The sequence below is a fragment of the Balaenoptera borealis genome (assembly GCF_965194805.1).
Source record: "Balaenoptera borealis genome assembly, chromosome: 19".
Classification (NCBI taxonomy): Eukaryota; Metazoa; Chordata; class Mammalia; order Artiodactyla; family Balaenopteridae; genus Balaenoptera; species Balaenoptera borealis.
Genome location: NC_138878.1, coordinates 1,268,451 through 1,286,417, shown reverse-complemented (window position 1 = coordinate 1,286,417; position 17,967 = coordinate 1,268,451). Strand labels below are relative to the sequence as shown.

The following is a 17,967-nucleotide window of genomic DNA, read 5'->3' as shown; positions in this document are numbered from 1 at the left end:
GGCTCCTGGCCGGGTCATGAGAAAACGGAGGGAGGGCAGTGAGTGGGCGCTGGGCCTGGGTTTGGGGCCCCAGGGGTCCGGGAGCCTCCTCTGCAGCCAGACCTCGTGGGGGGTCCCCTCCACCCAGGGACTTGCCTGGGGTGGACCAAGCAGGTGTCACTCCTCTGCCCTCCCCACCCCCCACACTGTGTCCCGCACAGGGGAGGTGAGAATGAGCACGTGTCCATCCAGTCCTCTGACAGCTTGCCTGGGAGGCGACGTGGTTCAGACATCCTGAGTTCAGGGCTGTCCCCTGGGGGTGCCGTGCATAGCTGGGGAACAAGGTGATGAACCCAGGGGGCCCACAGGGGCTCCCCACCAGCTCTGGGGGCTAGTCAAGTGGCCTGGGCTCCACGGGTCCAAGAAAGAAGGGGGTGGCCAGTCCTGTGACCTGGCTGTGTGATCAGAGCCCCAGGACCGGGGTCCCCTTCACCTGTAAGTGTCTCAGGGCCTGGAACTCTTTCCTGGTGACCACTGTTTACAGAACAAATTTCAACTGACTGAACATCAGGTGTCACCTTTTTTTTTTTTTAATTTTATTTATTTATTTTATTTATTTATTTTTGGCTGTGTTGGGTCTTCGTTGCTGCACGCGGGCGTTCTCTAGTTGCGGCGAGTGGGGGCTACTCTTCATTGCGGTGTGTGGGCTTCTCATTGCGGTGGCTTCTCTTGTTGTGGAGCACGGGCTCTAGGCGCGTGGGCTTCAGTAGTTGTAGCACGCGGTCTCAGTGGTTGTGGCTCACGGGCTCTAGAGCGCAGGCTCAGTAGTTGCGGCGCACGGGCTTAGTTGCTCCACAGCATGTGGGATCTTCCCAGACCAGGGCTCGAACCCGTGTCCCCTGCATTGGCCGGCGGATTCTTAACCAGTGCACCACCAGGGAAGCCCTAGGTGTCACCTTTTTTTGCCTTCAGCTTCATCCCAGGCCCTAGAGGCAGAGATGGGAAGGCTGGCCATGTCCCCACTCACTGCACGTCAGCAGAGGGGACAGCCAGGTGGTCGGGCCAGGACAGCACCATAGGTGGGCCTCCCCACCCCCAAGGATAAATTGGAGTGGGCCAAGGGTGTTCAGGCAAGGAGCTGGCACGTGCAAAGACCCTGAGGTTTGGACGGCATGGGCGTGGCTGGAGCATTAGAGGCTGGAACAGGGCTGAGGAGAGATGGGACAGGGCACAAATGGGTCAGGGTTTGGGCTCAACGCCATAGACCATAGGGAGACACCTCCGTTTTCTTGGCTGTAAAATGGGGGGTGGGGTGTTAAGTGGGACGTTCGGTCAGCTGCCGTGCGGAGAGTGGGTTAGTGGGCGAGCAACTCCGGGAGTACGGGGAGGGGGGCAGCTGGTGGGAGGGGCCAGAGGATGCATCTGTGTCGTTTCCTGCCTGGGGACTGGGCCCGCTCCACCCCCCACTCCCACCCCCGCGCCGGGGTTCCGAGGGCCTGCTGGAGGCTGGGAATCCTCACGCCGGGAACGTGAGCAAGGGCGATGGGCTGGCTATCTGGGCTGCGCTCGGTTGACTAATCTCGCCGCCTGGAGTTTCTATGCAAACCTCAAGGTTTGTTATCGGGCAGTGGGCGGGCAGCTGAGGCAGGACGGCCTGTCCTGATGGACAGCTGGGGAGATGGGCCGATACGGCTTGGCCGCGCGTCCCCTCCCGCCAGCTCAGCATGTGTGGGTGGGAAAAATCATTTCAGCTATTTTGTGTTATCACCGGGCCTGGCATTGCGGCCCGATAGGCCTATTTATCTTAGATTAGCGGGCGGGGGCGGTGAGGGGCACAGGAGGGGGCGATGGTGGATGGCAGGGTTCAGCCTGGGGTCAGCTCCAGAGGCCAGACCCAGCAGCTGTGTCAGGAGCCACCTCTCCTCGGTATCCCAGGGAAGGGGGTCCAGCCCAGATGTCCCCCGAGGGCCACGTTCCCTGAAAACCCGCAGTGGGCCCTCCGCCCGTCCTGACACCCCACCCCGACAGCTGAGCAGACCAAGACTCCAGGAGCTGGGGGGGCCCTAAGGAGGGGTTGTGTGTGCCCGCAGTCGGCCTTCCTTCCCAGGTGTTTACTGAGCACCTACCAGGTGCTGGCAGAAGTGGCAGGTGTGTTGTGTGGTAACACGGGCCGTTGAGACAAAGGAGTGTGGGGTGTCCAGCCCAGGAGCGGGCAAGAGAAGGAGGTCGTTTATTCACTCGATAAACACTTGCGTTTTAAGCGCCTGCCCGGTGCCAGCAGAGTCCAGGCCTCCAGAGAGCTGCTGTTCTCATCAGGGAGACGGAGACTAAATAATAAAGAAGTCAAAATGTCCCATGTCCGAGGAGGGGAGGCTCGGAATAGAGGAAGGGGCAGTTCTGAGTAGGGTGTCCTGAGCCACGTTTGGGCAAAGACCAGAAGAGGGAGGGGAATCAGCCGCCGCCTGGGGACAGTGTACCAGGCGGAGGGCACAGCAAAGGCGGGAGCCCTGAGGCCAGGGTGGGCCCAGCTGGGTCTGGGCGCACGCAGGGGTGAGGAGGGAGGAGGTGGGCGCAGAGAGGGGAGGGTCCCATTCTGTAGGTGGTTGTCTTGGAAGTGGGTTCGGGGGTTACAGGCTTTGGCCAGCGTGGGCCGAGGGTGACCGACGGATACCTCGGCTGCCCGCTGTCCCCCGGGCCCTGAGCTCTTCCATGACACCCTCTCCAGCCCCTCCCCAGAGCATCAGTCCCCAGGCCAGGGTAGGGGCCCAAACCCCTGGCCAGCATCCACCACCAAAGCTCAGAGCTGCCCACCTCTCCGAGCAGGGCCCTTTGGGGCAGAGCTCCCAGGCCGGGGCCGAGGTGGGGACCGAGAGCCCGCGGCCTCTCCTTCGCGGCTGGCCTGGCCTGCACGGATGCCATGCCCCGCGCTGCCCAGTGGGCACCAGGGGCCCGGGCACCAGGCCACACACGGCACCCCAGAAAGGCCCTGAGCAGAGGGGCCTCCGCTCCCTCTACCCTGAGGGGATGCTGAGGCCACGGCCCCCCCGTGGTCGGGCTGCTGACCTCTCAGCCCTGGGCGGTGCCCTCGCTCTGGTCAGCAGTTCTTCACGCTGGAGGCGCTGACCGCCCGGCACCATCAGCCCGGCCAGTGGGCAGCCATCCTTCGGCCCCGTTCTGACTTCAGCCTCCGCCCCTGACAACGGCCTGGGCCTCGGGGTCAGGTGGGGGCCGGGACCCATGAGGGGGGCAGGTGGTCAGCGGGCCGCCCTGTAGCGAGACTCACCCGCCATCCCGCCAGACTCCCCTGACGGGGAGCCCGTCTGCTCGCTCACTTGCGTTTTCATTTACTGAGCACCTACTGTGCGCCGGTCCCTGTCATAGACCCTGGGGATGCAGCCAGCCGCTGCCCTCCTGGAGCCGCGGCCCAAGCAGAGAATGGTCAGCAGGGGCACGGAGGCTAAGCACTGAGAAGCGCAGGGGGTGGCGAGCCCCTCACCCGCGGGGATTTGCGCCGAGAGCTCAGCGGGCGGGGGCGCCAGCCCCGCGGACACCTGCGAAAACTGCCTGCACGGCCAGCGCAAAGGCCCGGTGGCGAGACCATGGGGGGTGACCTGGGGGCAGCGGGAGGGCTGCTGGCTACGTGGTGAGTGGACTGTAGGGGCTCAAGGGTGGACACGGGACCCGTGAAGAGGCTGAGACGGAAATGTGGCAGCCGGTGCTGTGCTCACCGCATTTCAGATGTGAGCACTGAAGCCCAGAGAGGTTCGGGGCGACTGAGCAGGGCTGGAGCCCACAGCCCCGCCTCCCGGCCCAGCCCCACGGGCTTCTCCCGGGCCCCCCTCGGCGGGCCTGGACTCCGCCGGCCGAGGCTGAGCGGGAGCGGGCGGCCCTGCGGAGAGCGCGGCCCGGGTCCCCACTGTCCTGGCGGCGGCTGGGGGCCGATGCCTGGCCTCCTGCCCTGCGCTGCCCGCTGACCTCACCGCCTTCCGGGAGTGGCTATCTGCGGCCGTGGGCGCTAATCGAGCCGGCTTCCTCCTCCGCCCTCCACCGGCTTCCTGCCCCGGCCGCCCCCCCAGGCTGGGCGTCTGAGCGTCCGCCTTTGCCCCACCAGGGCCTCCCAGACATCAGGGGGTGCAGGTCTGCCCAGCCCCACCTGGGAGTCTCTGGAGATGGCTGCCCCTTCTGGAAGTTTCCTTCCCAGTCGTCCTCCTGGGCCCAAGCTCAGACTCACCGTGGCCCGGCCGTGCGGCCTGGGGCACGTCAGCTCCCCTGCCTACCATTGCCTCCCTGGTAGAGAGCCCACGGACGCACACGTGGGGGGACCTGGGATGACAGGCTGGCCTTCACGGCAGGTGGTCACGGCCACTCTGCTCTGTCGCCTTTGTCGGTGCCGTTGCTAGTGCGGGCGGGTTCTCTTCCCGGGACCAGGGCGGGCACTGCTGCTGGTGCTGTCCGCAGGGCTTGTGCGGTCACGGTTACTGGGGCCAGTACGGTCACCCTTGCCCGTTACCGTCACCAGCACTGTTACCGTCCCGCTTCTCCGGGCTGGCAGGGCCCCCGCCACTGGCGCCGGGGCAGACCTGGCTTCTAGCTGTCACCTCTGCCTCTGGGGTCCTAGGGGCCACGGCGCCCCTCTCTGGGCTCGGGCTGCTCTTCTGTGGGACGGGGACAGGACATTCAGGCTGTCTGGAGGAACCGCGGGGGCGGACGGGCAGGGCAGCGGGGGGAGGGGGGGTGGCAGCGTGTGCGACGCGGCGGCCCCCTCCAAGCACGCGCGGGGTCCCGCAGCCCCAGCTGGGGCGTATCGGGGTCCGGGGCCCACCGCCCGGGTGTTGGGCTCCGTCTGTCACGGGATCACCCCGCAGCCCAGGGCGCGGGCGGCTCTGCCGGGCCCACCTGACAGGTGAGGAGACCGAGGCTGGGCGAGCTGAGAGTGTCTCCCAGACCCAGGATGGGAGCCGCCCGGGCCGGCCCCTGATCTGACGCTGTCCCCTGAGCCCCCACCCCATGCGGCGCTGGGCTCCTCATTTATTTATTTATTTGTTATTAGGCCTCTATCTCCGCACGTAACTTCTTATTTCCTCACCGCATGTTTCCATTACGGCGGCGGTGGATGCAGCCGATAAGATCGGTCCCTGGAGATGGGACAAAGGGGCCGCCATCGGCTTGAGGGCTGGTCATATCCTGCCCGAAAGGGGCGAGCGGGGCCTGAAATGAGCGATGCTATCGGGGGCTTATTGTGTGTTGGGGGGGAGGGGTCCTGCCTCCTTGGCCACCCCCTCCCCCTGCAGGCAGAGCCTCTGTGGCCACCCGTCCTCAGCCCCATCCCCCCACAGCACGCCCCAGCCCCCGTCCCTCGGGCAGATGGCCCTGGCATCCATCCGGCTGTCCCAGGTCCACCCGTGGTCTCTGTGGGGCTGGGAGCTGCTGGGTGCAGGGGGCACCAGGCCGTCCACCCCCAGCCCCGCGAGCGCTCACGCACGTCCAGGTGCTCAGGCTGGAACTGCCCCAGCCCCAGGCTGCCCGAGCCCCTCAGGGTGCTGAGATGCCCCTGCCTTGACTCAGCAGTTCGGCTTCTAGGAATTTACCCCCGAAAACTAATCTCAGCGCGGACAGGCATAGGCTGGGGAGGATAGTCATTGCAGCCATGTGGAAGATAGCAAGCCATTTATTTTCTTATTTCTGCTCCGGTCGGCACAATTTCTCCAAGAAAGGGGAGAAATGATTCTCAAAGAAGCAAATTGCACGCAGATACCCGTGCTGCTTTGCCCGTGCGTGCGTCTTCCCACGAACACCCAGATCTGGGGCTGACGTTGGTGCAGCCCCACCGCCGCCCACCCACCTTCCCTGGTTCCTCGGCCCTTGCTAATTCAGCCAAAATTCTGCCACCCCGGCCCCTGAAGGCCCGGGACCTTGCTGGGTCTCAGAGGGCAGGAGCAGTCACCTTGGCGGGTGAGAGAGAGCACCGGCTCTCGAGGCAGAGACCCCGGTGGAGCCTGGCTGTGGCGGCACAGTGCTCGATCGAGGGCCCAGTGGGGGAGCCCTGGGGGTTCCTGGGCGGGAGGGAGCTGTGTCTGGGGTGGGGACCAGCCTGGGCCCGCTCTGTCCTCTAAGCCTCCTGTTTCCAGGCCCCTGCCCAAGCATTATTCCTCCCTGTCTGCCCCTGAAGGGGCAGGAAGAAGGACAGAGCACTGGACAGGGGTCGGGGGCCTGGGCTTGAACTCAGTCACCCCATCGCACTGTGTGGCCAGGTCCCCTCTGACCCTCGGTCTCCTCGTCTGTGAAGGGGGAGAATAACCACCCATTAGGGCACGTGGTGATTTGAGGACTGAGTCATCAGTGCCCTGAGAGCAGGTGTCTGCTGGTTCCACACGGTGCAGTGAGCGCGCACGGCTTACGAGAGGGGCTTTAGCAGTTCCCGGGGACTGGCCTCATGCTGGTCATCCTCAGGGGCCCTGGGGCCCAGTGCGCCAGTTAGAGCCGTGGCACCTTGGGCAAGACATAGCCCTCCCCGGGCTCAGCCTCCTTTGTGGGCGGAGCAGCCAGGGTGCTCATAAAGGATCCACAGGAGTTCAGGGCCTGTCACCTTCTCTGGAAGGAGCTTCTTATTCCCTAAAGGGCTGGTCCTGCGGGGTGGTGCAGTGTCAGGACATTCTCGATGGTGTTGGCCAACCTCAGTGCCCGCCGCTGCCCCTCGGGTGGGGGTGGGCGCCTGTCAGGCTGGGGTAGGACGAGACTGGCCCGAGGCTGGGGGCAGCACCGAGGTCCTGGCAGTGGCAGGGCGGGGCACCCTCCCTTTACCCCCTTGACCACCTGGCCTCCGCCCAGACCCTCGCTTGCCCACATGCCCACCCCTCCTGCCCATTCGCAGCAGAGAGACAGGGCTCCGAGGGACGGGAGGGTGGGGCCCGGGGACACAGGGAGCAGGGTGGGCCGGCCGGCCCGCTGAGAGGCGGTGAGCTGGAGGCTGACCGGAAGGAAGGGCCCTCGGTGGCGTTGGCTCCTGGAAAAACAGGGCAGGGTCCGGGAGGCCCAGGCTGATAGGAGCCTGATAAGCTACTTGCACAGGAGGTGTTTTCTTTACCTTATCTCACCGGTCCTGCTTCCAGCCCACCCTCCAGGACCAGGCTGGGCTGGGGAGAGCCAGGGGCCCCCACCCATCCCTGTTCTCAGTCCGCAGGGTCTCCCAAGACCCAAAGGGCCAGGGCCAGGGGCTGGTGGGGCCCTCCGCCCACTTCACAGGTGGGAAGGTTAAGGCCCAGAGACCCAGGGCGCTTTTTGTTTTTTAAGCTTTTTGAGCAGGCTGGAGAGACCTCAAGGCCTCCCATTTTGAGGCGCCCGGGGAGCCGTGGTGCTCAGGCTCCGTGGGACGGGGGGCAAGGCTCTGACCCGGGTGGGGATGGTGAAGGGGCCGTCAGAAGCCTGGTGTGGGGCTGGGCCCCATGCTGCGCTGCTGGCTATCCCCAGGCGGTCCCAGCTCCACCATTAGCTGGGGCCAGGGTTCAGCCCGATAAAGACAGGCTGTTGTTCTGTGTCAAAAAATCAATAATCCCCAGCGATGTCCCAGCGATAGGAGGAGAAGTTCACGGCACCAGCTGGCGGGGGCGGAGACGGGGTGGGCAGGGCCAGGGCTCCAGAACCTGGGGGCCACCCGCCCCACCCGGCCGTTACCCAGCTGTCTGGTGGGGCCGATCCACAGTGGACTCCAGGCCCAGGGGGCGGCATGTCCTCCTCCTCGCCCACCCCCCATGCCACCTCTTTGCAGATGGGAAGCTGGAGCCCGAGGTGAGGCTCTGGGCCTCTGTGCATCCCGGGGTCAGGGGAGGTGAGAGCAGAGAGGAGGAGGACTGCCCCCGCCCGCCCCCCGCCCGGCCCAGCAGGACCAGATGCCCCTTCTCCCAGGCCTGTGGCTCGTCAGCAGGGCCCGGGCGTCCAGCCCCAGTGCCGCCTCTGGCCGCTGTCCTCCAGACTCAGGTGCTCGCGGGGGTCCACTGGGCCCAGGAGCTTTTAGGACACAGCCAGCTGACGTGACCCTGGCCCAAGGGGCTGACATTCTAGCGGAGAGACTGGGAGTCAGTAAAATACACACGTGGACTCCATGGTGCTGGACGTGGTAGCAGCTCAGGGCACAGCAAGCCGGCGGAGGTGGGGAGGGGCCGGCAGCCGATGGCGTCGCCCCCAGTGCACGCGTGAGGGGACTCGGGAACACAGGTCCCCAGCCAGTGCGTGCCCCCGGGGGGCCCTCCCCAGCCCTGTGGCAGGCACCGTGCCTGGCGCCCATTGGCCCACGTTGGACCGGCCGCAGTGCCGCCCTGCCAGCCCCCTCTGCCGTCAGCTCCGGGAACCTCGCCTGCCTGCCGGCTCCACCCCACGCTCGGGCTGCCCCGCGTGACGCAGCCACCGGGCAGAGCCTGGCAAGAGAGGGGAGGCTGGCAGGCAGCAGGTGTGGGGACAGGTGTCCCCCCCCGCGGGAGGGCCTTGAGAGGCGCTCTCGGGTCTGAGCTCCGGAACCCTCTCCAGGCCAGCCCCTGCCACCGGCCACTGTGAGTGCAGGGTCTGTGGGCAACTTCTTAGGAAGGACGTTCTGGGCTCGAAGCCCTTTGAAAACCTCTGGGCTGGAATGAGAAGGCCTCCCCGTCCAGGGAGGCTCAGGCTGTGCACAGGCTGCCCGGCCCGGCACGCGGGGGGCTGGGTGCCGGCAGAGGGCACCAGGGCCAGCGGAGAGGCGGCAGGCTTCCCCAGGCGGCGGTAGGACCAGGGACGCCCAGGGGCCACTGGGGGCAGTTCCCAGGAGCGTCCTCTCCTCTAACGTTCACCGTCAGGGAAATGGGCATCCATCCATCTTGGTCACGGTCACAGCTCCAGAGCCGGGCCCTCAGTAACATAAACAACACAACAGTGATGCGGGGAGCTTGGCCGCAGGACGGGCGCGGGCTGGGGTGGCATCTCAGCCGGGAGATGGGGCTGGGAGGCTGGGAGAAGCGTTCACCGTCCGAGGGCGGCAGCCGGCGCTGGGCTCCAGCAGGTCGTGGCCCTGCGGGAACCAGAGCCTGGCTCGGCCATGGTGTCCGCTTCCCCCCACGAGGCCAGAGATCCCAGGCCATACGTGACATCTGGTATTTAACCTGCAACGGCCAGTCCCCGTTTTCATGTGTGCCCTCAGCTCACAGCTCCCCGGCCCCTCCAGCTTCCTCTCCCAATTCCGGTCCCTCCTGCGAGGGTCCAGGCCCTCCGAGGGGCTCTGTGGGGACGCCCAGGCTGGTGGAAACCCTCACCCAGCCCCGGAGAGCGCTTGGAGGATCAGCAGCTCAAGTGGCTTTGCTCCTGAGCCAGCGCTCATGTGCGCCCCAGGCTCCCTCGGCCCGTCTTCCCTGGAGGGCGCACGTCAGCTTGTTCCTTCCATCTAGGCTGTACTGCCTGCCTCGGGGCCGGCGTGCTGGGGCCGGGCCTGTGTGCAGGGCTGGCGTCGGGAGTGTTTCCTGCCCCGCTTAGCCCCGTTGCTGCCACCTGTGACATGGGCACGGGATTGTGCTTGGGGTCCGGAGCGTCCGGCCCCTGGATGTGCCAGATTTGCTGTGAGTGAGGGCACACCGCCTGCACTGGGGTCGTGGCTTTGGGGTCAGAGGGATCTGGGCTTCACTCTCCTGTGCTACTTGCTGGCCGTGTGACCTCAGACAATCCCTTGACCTCTCCAATTGCTTTCCTCAACTGGAAGAGAGCAGAGGAAACGGACCGCACCCATTTTTACCCCAAGCTTTTTTAAGCATGTCCCCTTGACACTTTGTCCCCATGAGTCACAGGTGGGAGCCTGAGTCTTTCCAAAGGCGCCGTGGTCGCTGGTGACACCCAGGGTTAGGATCAAGCTCCGCCCCTTTTTGTTTCCTGATGTGGCATTCAGGTGTGGCCTGATCCAGGGGACAGGCCGGTGCCCCATGGCCCTGGGTCTCCTGGTCCTGGAGCCCCAGGCTGCGTGGGCCTGTCTGCCTTCTTCCTGCCCTGAAAGGCGGGACAGCTCAGAGAAAAGCCTGTCAGCAGCCAGGGTGGGAGTCTCGCCATGGCCTGGGCCTGGGCCTGGGAAACCAGCCCAGATGGGAGAAGCCGCACAGCTACAGCGGATGTGCGGGCCTCCTGCGGGCATCTGGCTGCCCACCGTGCACAGTCCCACAGCCCTCCCCATGCCCCAGGGCCCAGCTCTCCCTCCTCGCCTGTCCCCAGCCCCCCCTCCTCGGGGCCTTGTTGCCCCATCTATAAACAGGAATCGGGAACGGGCCAACAGGGCGGGGCCCAGAAGTGGGGGAGTTCCGGGGAGCTGATGGGAATTTGCTGTCTGCTGGCCGTCTCTCCCCAGGCCCCGTGCGCCCCCTCCCGCCGGGTCACGGGGGGTCACACGCGAGCAGGCCGTCTCTCCTCAGGCCCCGTGCGCCCCCTCTCGCCGGGTCAACGGGGGGTCACACGCGAGCAGGCCGTCTCTCCCCAGGCCCCGTGCGCCCCCTCCCGCCGGGTCACGGGGGGTCACACGCGAGCAGGGCCTGGGCATCCACGCAGGCGAGCCCTCCCCTCCCAGCCCAGAGGCTCCGTGACCACGGAGCAGAAGGGAGGGTGGGCAGCCCCGGGCCTTGAGTGTCCAGACGGGCCCCCACAGCCTCGGTGGTGCGCCCCCCGCGTGGTCGGGCTCGCGCCTCTCATACCACCCAGGAGGTGGTCTCCTGCGCCTGCCCGGGGGCCCTGTTCGGTGTATCCACGTGATTAGGGCTCTGCCCCGCCATGGGCAGCGGACCCCACAGCGTACCGGGGCCGGGGCACCCAGGCGGGCGGCTGCTGGTGGCTGCAGCTGTGTCCCGCTGCCGCGGCACTTGCCGTGGAGGCGAGGACGGTGGTCGCGCGGCGCCGCACCTGGGCTGCAGGAAGCCCCGTCACCGCTGAGGGCGGGCACTGGTGTCGTCTGTTTGGGGGATGGGTCCCCCCAGGCCCAGAGGGGCTGAGAGCCTGGTCAGGGTCGTGCAGGGACTGCAGCTTAGCCCAGCCGGACCCCTGCCAGCTTCCCGTGGTCACTGAGCACCCACCCTGCCGGGCCCTGCCCTTCGGCCCTGCACCTGTTGTGTCATGTGACCTTGCAACGGCCTGGGAGGTGGGCACCCTCATTCCCCACTTCACTTCACGCAAGAGGAAGGCACGGGCAGGAAGGGACATGCCCTGGTACTGACCCAGGTCCTGGAGCCTCGGGGATGACGGGGGTCAGGCCTCATCCCCTGGCAGCTGGGTTACTTAGGCGCTCCCTCCCCCCGCCAGGCATCTCAGTCCCAGAAGGGCAGGGACAGCCCTGCTGCTGAGAGCTGCAGGACAGACACCACCTCCACCCCCTGTCCCCTTATCTCTCTGTCTTCCTAGGGCCTCAGCTGCCACCCAGTCAGGAGGGTCAAGTTGGGGGCAGGAAAACGGCTGGACTCGAGAGCTGGTGACCATGGGCAGGTCCCACCACCCTCGGTTCCGGACCGTGGGGGGCCCGGTGAGCTGCGTCTGCAGTGGGAGGGGCTGAGCCAGCATATGAGTAAGCGGGCCAAGGGGACAGCGAGGTGGCTCGCCCCGCCCCGCAGACCCCCACTGACCCCGCTGCCTGGTCTGCTGCATGACCTTGAGTGAGGCGCTCGCCCTCTCTGGGCCTGGTTCCAAGTTGGCGGAACCCTTCGGGGCCCACAGCCTCCCAGCCCGCCCTGCTCTGGGCCCAGGCCCTTGGAGACTTCTAGAACCCTGCTGGGGCGGGGCCTGCTCACCCCTGGGGTTTTCTCTCCCTCTCTCCTTTTTCTCTCCCTTTTTTGTGACTTTTATCAAAGGCAAACAGCGTGATCCTGAGATAGGGCCACTCCCGACAAAGCCAGGGCCAGCTGGCCCCCGGGAGCCGCAGGGTGGGGCCGGGCGGGATTGATGAGGCCGATTAGATAAGTGGGTGCTGGCAGTGACCCCAGGGTGGGCGCCCACACGCCGATCCCAGAGCCCACTGTCCAGGGCGGGGGCTGCCAGGCGGCTGGCCTTTGTACCCTGGAGGCCAATGGCCATTAGCACAGAGCCTGGCCCCTGGAAGGAGGGGCCAGCCGGCGGGGCGCAGGAGGCCTCCCTGAGCTCACCAACACTCCTGCAAACAGCAGGGCTACCCGCTGCCAGCCCGCCTGCGGGGCCGTGGCTCAGTGAGCCTGGGGCCTAGGGTGTGGGCTTGGTGGGCCCCAGAGCCAGATGGTCCGGGTTGGAGCCCTAGATTGTGTCAGAAAGGAGCTCAGGGCCGGTGGGGTGAGTGCAGCCCTTGCGCAGCCTGGAGCGGGTCTCTCGAGCTCTCTGGGCCGCCCCTGTGGGAGGGGACGGGCAGATCAGAACCTCCTCACGGCTCGTTTTGCGTGTTATTGAAGGAGGGCGCCAAGGGCTCCAGGGAGTGGGGCAGAGCCAAGTCTGAGGGCAGCTCCGTGCAACCCTGGCGGGGCCGTAGGCCTCGGGACACCCGGGCGCCGGGGGAGAGGAAGCGCGGGGCCGGCCGCGCCGACCGACAGGCTGTCTCGACTCTTGCAGCCGCCAGCCCAGCAGGTGAACTGAGGCTCAGCGAGAGCCAGGCAGAGGCAGGACTCAGCCCGCTTGTTGACTGCAGACCCCATTTCTCCCAGCTGCCACCCCAGCTGCTGGGATCCCAGGATGGGGTCCTAAGCCTGGCCTGGGGCGGCGATGCCCAGCCCTGCCTCCTTTCCCTGGCCCCTCGGGACGCCATCGAAGGGTTTTAAGACCTAAACAGGTGTTTAAATCACATAAATATGCAAAGGCTGAATTTTCTCGTCTGGATCCTCACAGATGCTTGGGGGTGAAGTTGAATCCCAGCGCGGCATATTTGCTCTGGAAATAATGTGTGTGGGGTTGTATGACAGAATAAATTAGTCTTTGTCCCAACGCTGTGCCTGTAGTGATGGCCCGACCCCCGTGGGGAGGTCCACCCAGGCAGTGCAGGGCCTGCCCCCACCTCCAGAGGAGACCAGGCTGCGGATGGGGAAAGTGGGGGCAGAGCACGGAGAGTCAGCCCTGCAACGGGAGAGCGGGGGCTCGCCTGCCACCCCTCCCCTCCCCTCCAGCAGCCTCTCCCCGCCCTCTTCTCTGTCGCCTCCTGCCTATGACCAGAAGGACCCAGAAAAGGGTGTCAAGGCCCTGGCCGTGAGCCTGCTGGGGCTCTGGTTCAAATCCTACCTGCCAGCTGTGTACCTTGGGCCAGTTGCTTAACCTCTCTGAGCCTCAGTCTCTCCCTCTGTACACCGGGGGGAATAACTTCGGCATGGCTGGGAGGAATCCCTGTGAATTATGCCAAGCGCTTGACTAAGGCTCGATAAACAGAAGCCAGGAATTGTGTTAGGACTGGGAGTTCCCAGGACAAATGGCATCACCCCTGCTGTCCAGCTGTGGGGACGGAGGCCATGGTACAGAGGTCAGGGAGGACTCGGCCAGGACCTCACCGGAGTTGGAGTCCTCTGTGCCCCACTCTGGAGCTGGGAGGAGGAAACAGAGACATGGGTCACAGGAGGCTACCAGGGCAGAGGACACCTCCACCTGGAAGTCCACCCTGACTGGCCCACCATTGGAGATGCTGCCACCCATGTTTCCTGGGAGCCCTGAGGGCAGAGGCCATGCCTCCCTCAGCTCTGCCCCAGGTACCCACGTGGGGTTTTGTGAGTCCAGAGACTGGGTTCTGGCCCCACCTCTGGCCCGGGCTCGCAGTGTGGCTTGAGCACCCCTGGGCCTCCCTGGGCCCCAAGTTTCCTGTCAGTATGGTTGGGAGCTGACCATTTCCATGGCCACCACTGTCTAGATCCTCCAGCTCTTTCAGAGGCTGTTTAAAAATAGCTGTGTCTTCCTGTCTGTCACTCTCCCAGCCAGCTCCTATCCTGAGCTCAGCATCTCCTGCCCCCAGCCCCTTCCTCACTCGTTCATACTTTCATTCATTCTCAGCCTTGAACTGAGCCCTCACCAGGTACCCAGTCTGCGAGGAGTAGGTGGCCTTGCCTCTCCTGACCTCGGTTCTTTGGGATACAGTTTTATTTCTGGTTGGGAGAGGGTCTCTGATAGGTGCTGACTGGGCTTTAACACCTGCTTGACTGTGCAAGGGGTTGGGCAGGAACTGGGAGCTGGAAATAGGTTATCCGAGTGGATGGATGCTGAACGTCACCAGGGCCACCATGGACAGTTGCACAGGTTGTGCACTGCACAAGGGCACTGAATGAGCTGGGGCTGAGATCCAGCCATGTTCCCGTCATGGAGCCAGGCATCTGCTATGGCCCTGCACCCACCCACATGGGGTACCCTGTCTAATGCCCAGCCTCTCAGGGACGGCCTCCCCTGGACCAGGGAGGGGGCTTCCAATGGCGACCACTGCCCGATCCTCAGCCCACAGCCCTCAGATCCCTGGCCTCCCTGCCTTTCCCAGGCCTCGACCATCCCCCAGCAAGCCCTGAGTGGTGGGTTCTGCCCCGTTGTGCAGAACGGCCGCCTTTATCAGGAGCCGTCCTCCCTCTGGTGGTGCGTGATACCCAGGAGATGGAGTGGCTGCCACGGGAAGCACCAGCCACGCTGTTATCTGGGAGCTGGGGCCGCCAGCCCTGGGGCACGATTAGGGGCCACGGCAGTTTGTCTGTGGTGCAGCGTGGGCGGGTGCGGGGGCTCACTGGCTCTGCCCCTTCCTCTGGGGGGCTACCAGGACTGGGGATGAGCTAGGGCCAGGGCTCTGAGAAAGGGGCCTCAGGACCCCACGGGTGCAGCGAGCCAGGGGCAGACTGGGGGCCTGGGGCTGCACCCCGCCCCGTCTCGCCCACAGGGTGACCTGGGCCAGCCGCCTCCGACCCTGCCGCGTCCTTTAGTCTGTGTGGGACTTGGCCCACACTGGGGAAGACTGAACTGAATTCCCCGCTCCTCCTCCCCCCAGGAAGGTGGGTGCTGGCCTCAGATGGATGGCACTGTCTGCTACTGGGGGCCCAGGCCTGACAAGCCAGGAACAGGCCCTGGACACTGAAAGGAAAACATGTGACGGCAACAGAGGGAGTCGTGGTCACTGTCACTGTCGTCTGTGGCCCCAGCGGCAGAACTGAAGTCCAGAGAGGGAGTGGGCCTCCCCGCTCTGGAGGGCCAAGTGTGGGCCGACCCCATGAGGCTTAGCGCAGGTCTGGCTGTCTGGACGGGCACCGGCCATGGTGTTGGGAAGCGGGGTGATTCTGCCTTGACCCCACCGTCCTGAGGGGGGGATGGGAGGGGGCAGGTGGTACACGGCTTAGCCCACGGTGGGCTCCCCGCCAGCCTCAGAAGGAGAGCGTAGACCCGTCGGATGGCTGGCCAGACCATTTGGATGGCCAAGTGAGTGCCCAGCAAACCTGCCTTTAGACAGCCTCTCCCCACACACCCACGCCCTGGGGCCAGCTGGGCGGGGGACCAGAGACCCAGATATACCCAGGACAGCAGCAGCCCGGGCTCAGATCCTGGCATCCCACTGCCAGCTATGTGGCCTCTCGGGGCCTCAGTTTCCTCATCTGTATTGGGGGGGGGTGGGGACCAGGAGAGGGCCGACGTCATAGGGCCATTTGGGCAGGAACGGGTGACCACATGCCGGCTGGCACCCTGCAGGCCCAGGGGAGGGGGGGCGCCATGGGCAGAGCCCTGGCTGGGACCCTGGCATCCTGGGTGCACGGGTAGAGGACACGGCCCCTCGTGGGCAGGCTGCAGAGTGACACGGCCGGCCTCTGTCCCCCTCACCGTGGGGCCGATAAAGGGCGCCGCCTCCTGGCCCCGTCCTGGTTCCCTGCCATCTTATCTGCCCTGGGGAAGACAAGGACCCAGTTAGAACATTGTAGCCTGGCCTCCTGGTGTATTTACACGTTATCTGTGCCATTAGGCCGGCAGTTATCTGATAATCGGGCCCATTAAGGCCACAGCCCGCCCGATCGGGGATCCAGGAAGCAGGGCCAATGCAGCAGCGCTTGCTCGGGGCCCAGGCCAGGCCACGTGAGGCCTCTGTGGGCCCAGGCAGCCCAGGTGGCACCCGAGGCACAAGGCGGCCCCGCCTTCCTGGGCAGAGGGCGTGTGGCCTGGGGAGGGACCGCCCTCTGAGGGCACGGCCACCATCATCCCATCGGCTGTGGGGACGCTAAGGCTCGAGATGGCAGGTAACGTGCCAGGTGTGCGTCTCCCAGGGTGGCCCAGGCAAATTCACACAACCTTGGTGCCGTGAAACATCAGAGATCTACTCTCTCACAGCTCTGGAGCCAGAAGTCCCGAATCAAGGCGTGGGCAGGGCTGCGTTCCCTCAGGGGCTCCAGATGCAGTGTCCCCCCAGCTGTAACCCACCAGTGCCCGCCCCGTCTTCAAGTGGACTTCTTCCTGTGCCTCTTTTTTTCTGTGTGTCTCTTATGAGGACATTTGTCATTGGCTGTAGGGCCTACTGGATAATCCGATGGTCTCACCTTGAGATCCGATCTCAGTCACATCTGCAAATACCCTTTTTCCAAATAAGGGAACATTCCCAGGTTGCGGGCGGAGGTATCTTTCGGGGGCCGCCATCCAGCCCACCCCACAAGGTCACGTGGGTCGTGCGCTGAGGCCGGGCTGAACCTGGGAGCCCACCTGCAGACCCTGTGCGACCCCAAGGTCCCTCCCCGTGAGAAGGTCTGTGGCGGGGCTCCTGGCAGAGGCCGGGCTGTCCACGTCAGTGGAACCGACTCCTGCCGGTGGCCGGCCACAGCCCGGGCCACGCAAGCTGGCAGAGTCCGGGAGCTTGGCCCTGATCCCAGCACAGGTGGCCGCGGCCCGAGAGCCTTAGGCCCTCAGCCGGGTGACAGGCCGCTCGGACAGGCAGCCGCCGACCAAGGGCCTCGGCAGGAGTGGGGTCCAGACCTTTCCAGAGGGCAGGCGGGGGTCCTGCAGGGAGTGGTGCTGGCGCTACCCGAGCGCAGTCCGGCTGTGCCGAGGGCCTCGGCCGGCAGTGGTGGGGGAGGGGAGGAACACTTGGCTCCTGGCCTGGCTCCCCCCGCCGGGCCCTGTGCTGAGGTGCTAAGAGGACTGACTGGCTCAGTCCTCACCCCAACCACAGGGGTGGGAGGTGCGGGGTCCCTGTCTCAGAGACGGGAGCCAAGGCCCAGCATTTCACAGCTGCCCGCACAGGCGTGCTCTGCGGATGCTGGGGCTCAAGCTGATGGGAAGGGGCTGGGCGGACCGCGTGGAGGGGACGGGAGGCGGTCTCGTGGGCGTCATCGTCCTCCACTCTGTGCCTGCCCCCACGTGAGGCGGTAGGGGTGACCCGGCTCCGTGTGTGCGTCCTAGGCTGTGCAAGGCACACGCGTCCCAACGCAGCAGCCAGGGTCCCGCCGAGCGGTGCGCCCGCCTGCTCAGGTGCAGCTGCAGGCCCCCCCGCTGTCCTGTCTCTGCAGCCTGCCATCCCCAGAACAGGTCTCACTGCAGGAGCTGGCCTGGCCCCCAGGACCCGGCACCAGCCGCCATCCCCGTAACCTGGGCCAGGGCCACCCTCCCTCCTCTGCCCTCAGCCCCGCAACTGCTCCTGGTGGGGTGGGTGCCGCAGGATAGACTGGACTTGCGACCCGGACCTCCTCACACCTCTGACATCTCTCCCCGCAGATGAGCTGGAGCTGCTGCTGCAGGACGGACAGAGGTGCGTGCGGGCTCGGTGCAGCCTCGCCGAGGGCCTGTCCTGGGGCCCATTCCGCGGGAGCATCCAGACCAGAACCTCGTCCCCCGGGCAGGCGGAACCGGTAAGGAGCCCTGACCCCGGCCGCAGTGGCCAGGACAGTGTCTGGCCCAGGGCACAGGCCCCTTCAGCCCCCTGAGCCAGGCCCGGGCTAGACTCTCGTGCAGGAGCAACTGCCACTCCACGTGAAACGTGTCAGGAGATGGAGCAGGGAGGAGTTAACTGCCTGGGAGCACGGGGAGGGCTGCCTGGAGGAGGTGATGTGGGGCCTAGGGACCTTG

The 17,967-nt window shown here is 65.7% G+C and overlaps 1 protein-coding gene across 6 annotated transcripts in view; it reads left to right on the top strand.

The window, feature by feature from the left end:
• ZFPM1 (zinc finger protein, FOG family member 1) overlaps window positions 1-17,967 on the top strand; it is a 69,746-nt gene that overhangs the window by 34,200 nt on the left and 17,579 nt on the right. For all 6 annotated transcript variants that reach the window (XM_082370086.1, XM_082370082.1, XM_082370085.1 and 3 more), the window contains one exon: window positions 17,617-17,750. In XM_082370086.1, coding sequence (XP_082226212.1) covers window positions 17,617-17,750 — 134 coding nt within the window. The remainder of the gene's footprint in view (window positions 1-17,616; window positions 17,751-17,967) is intronic.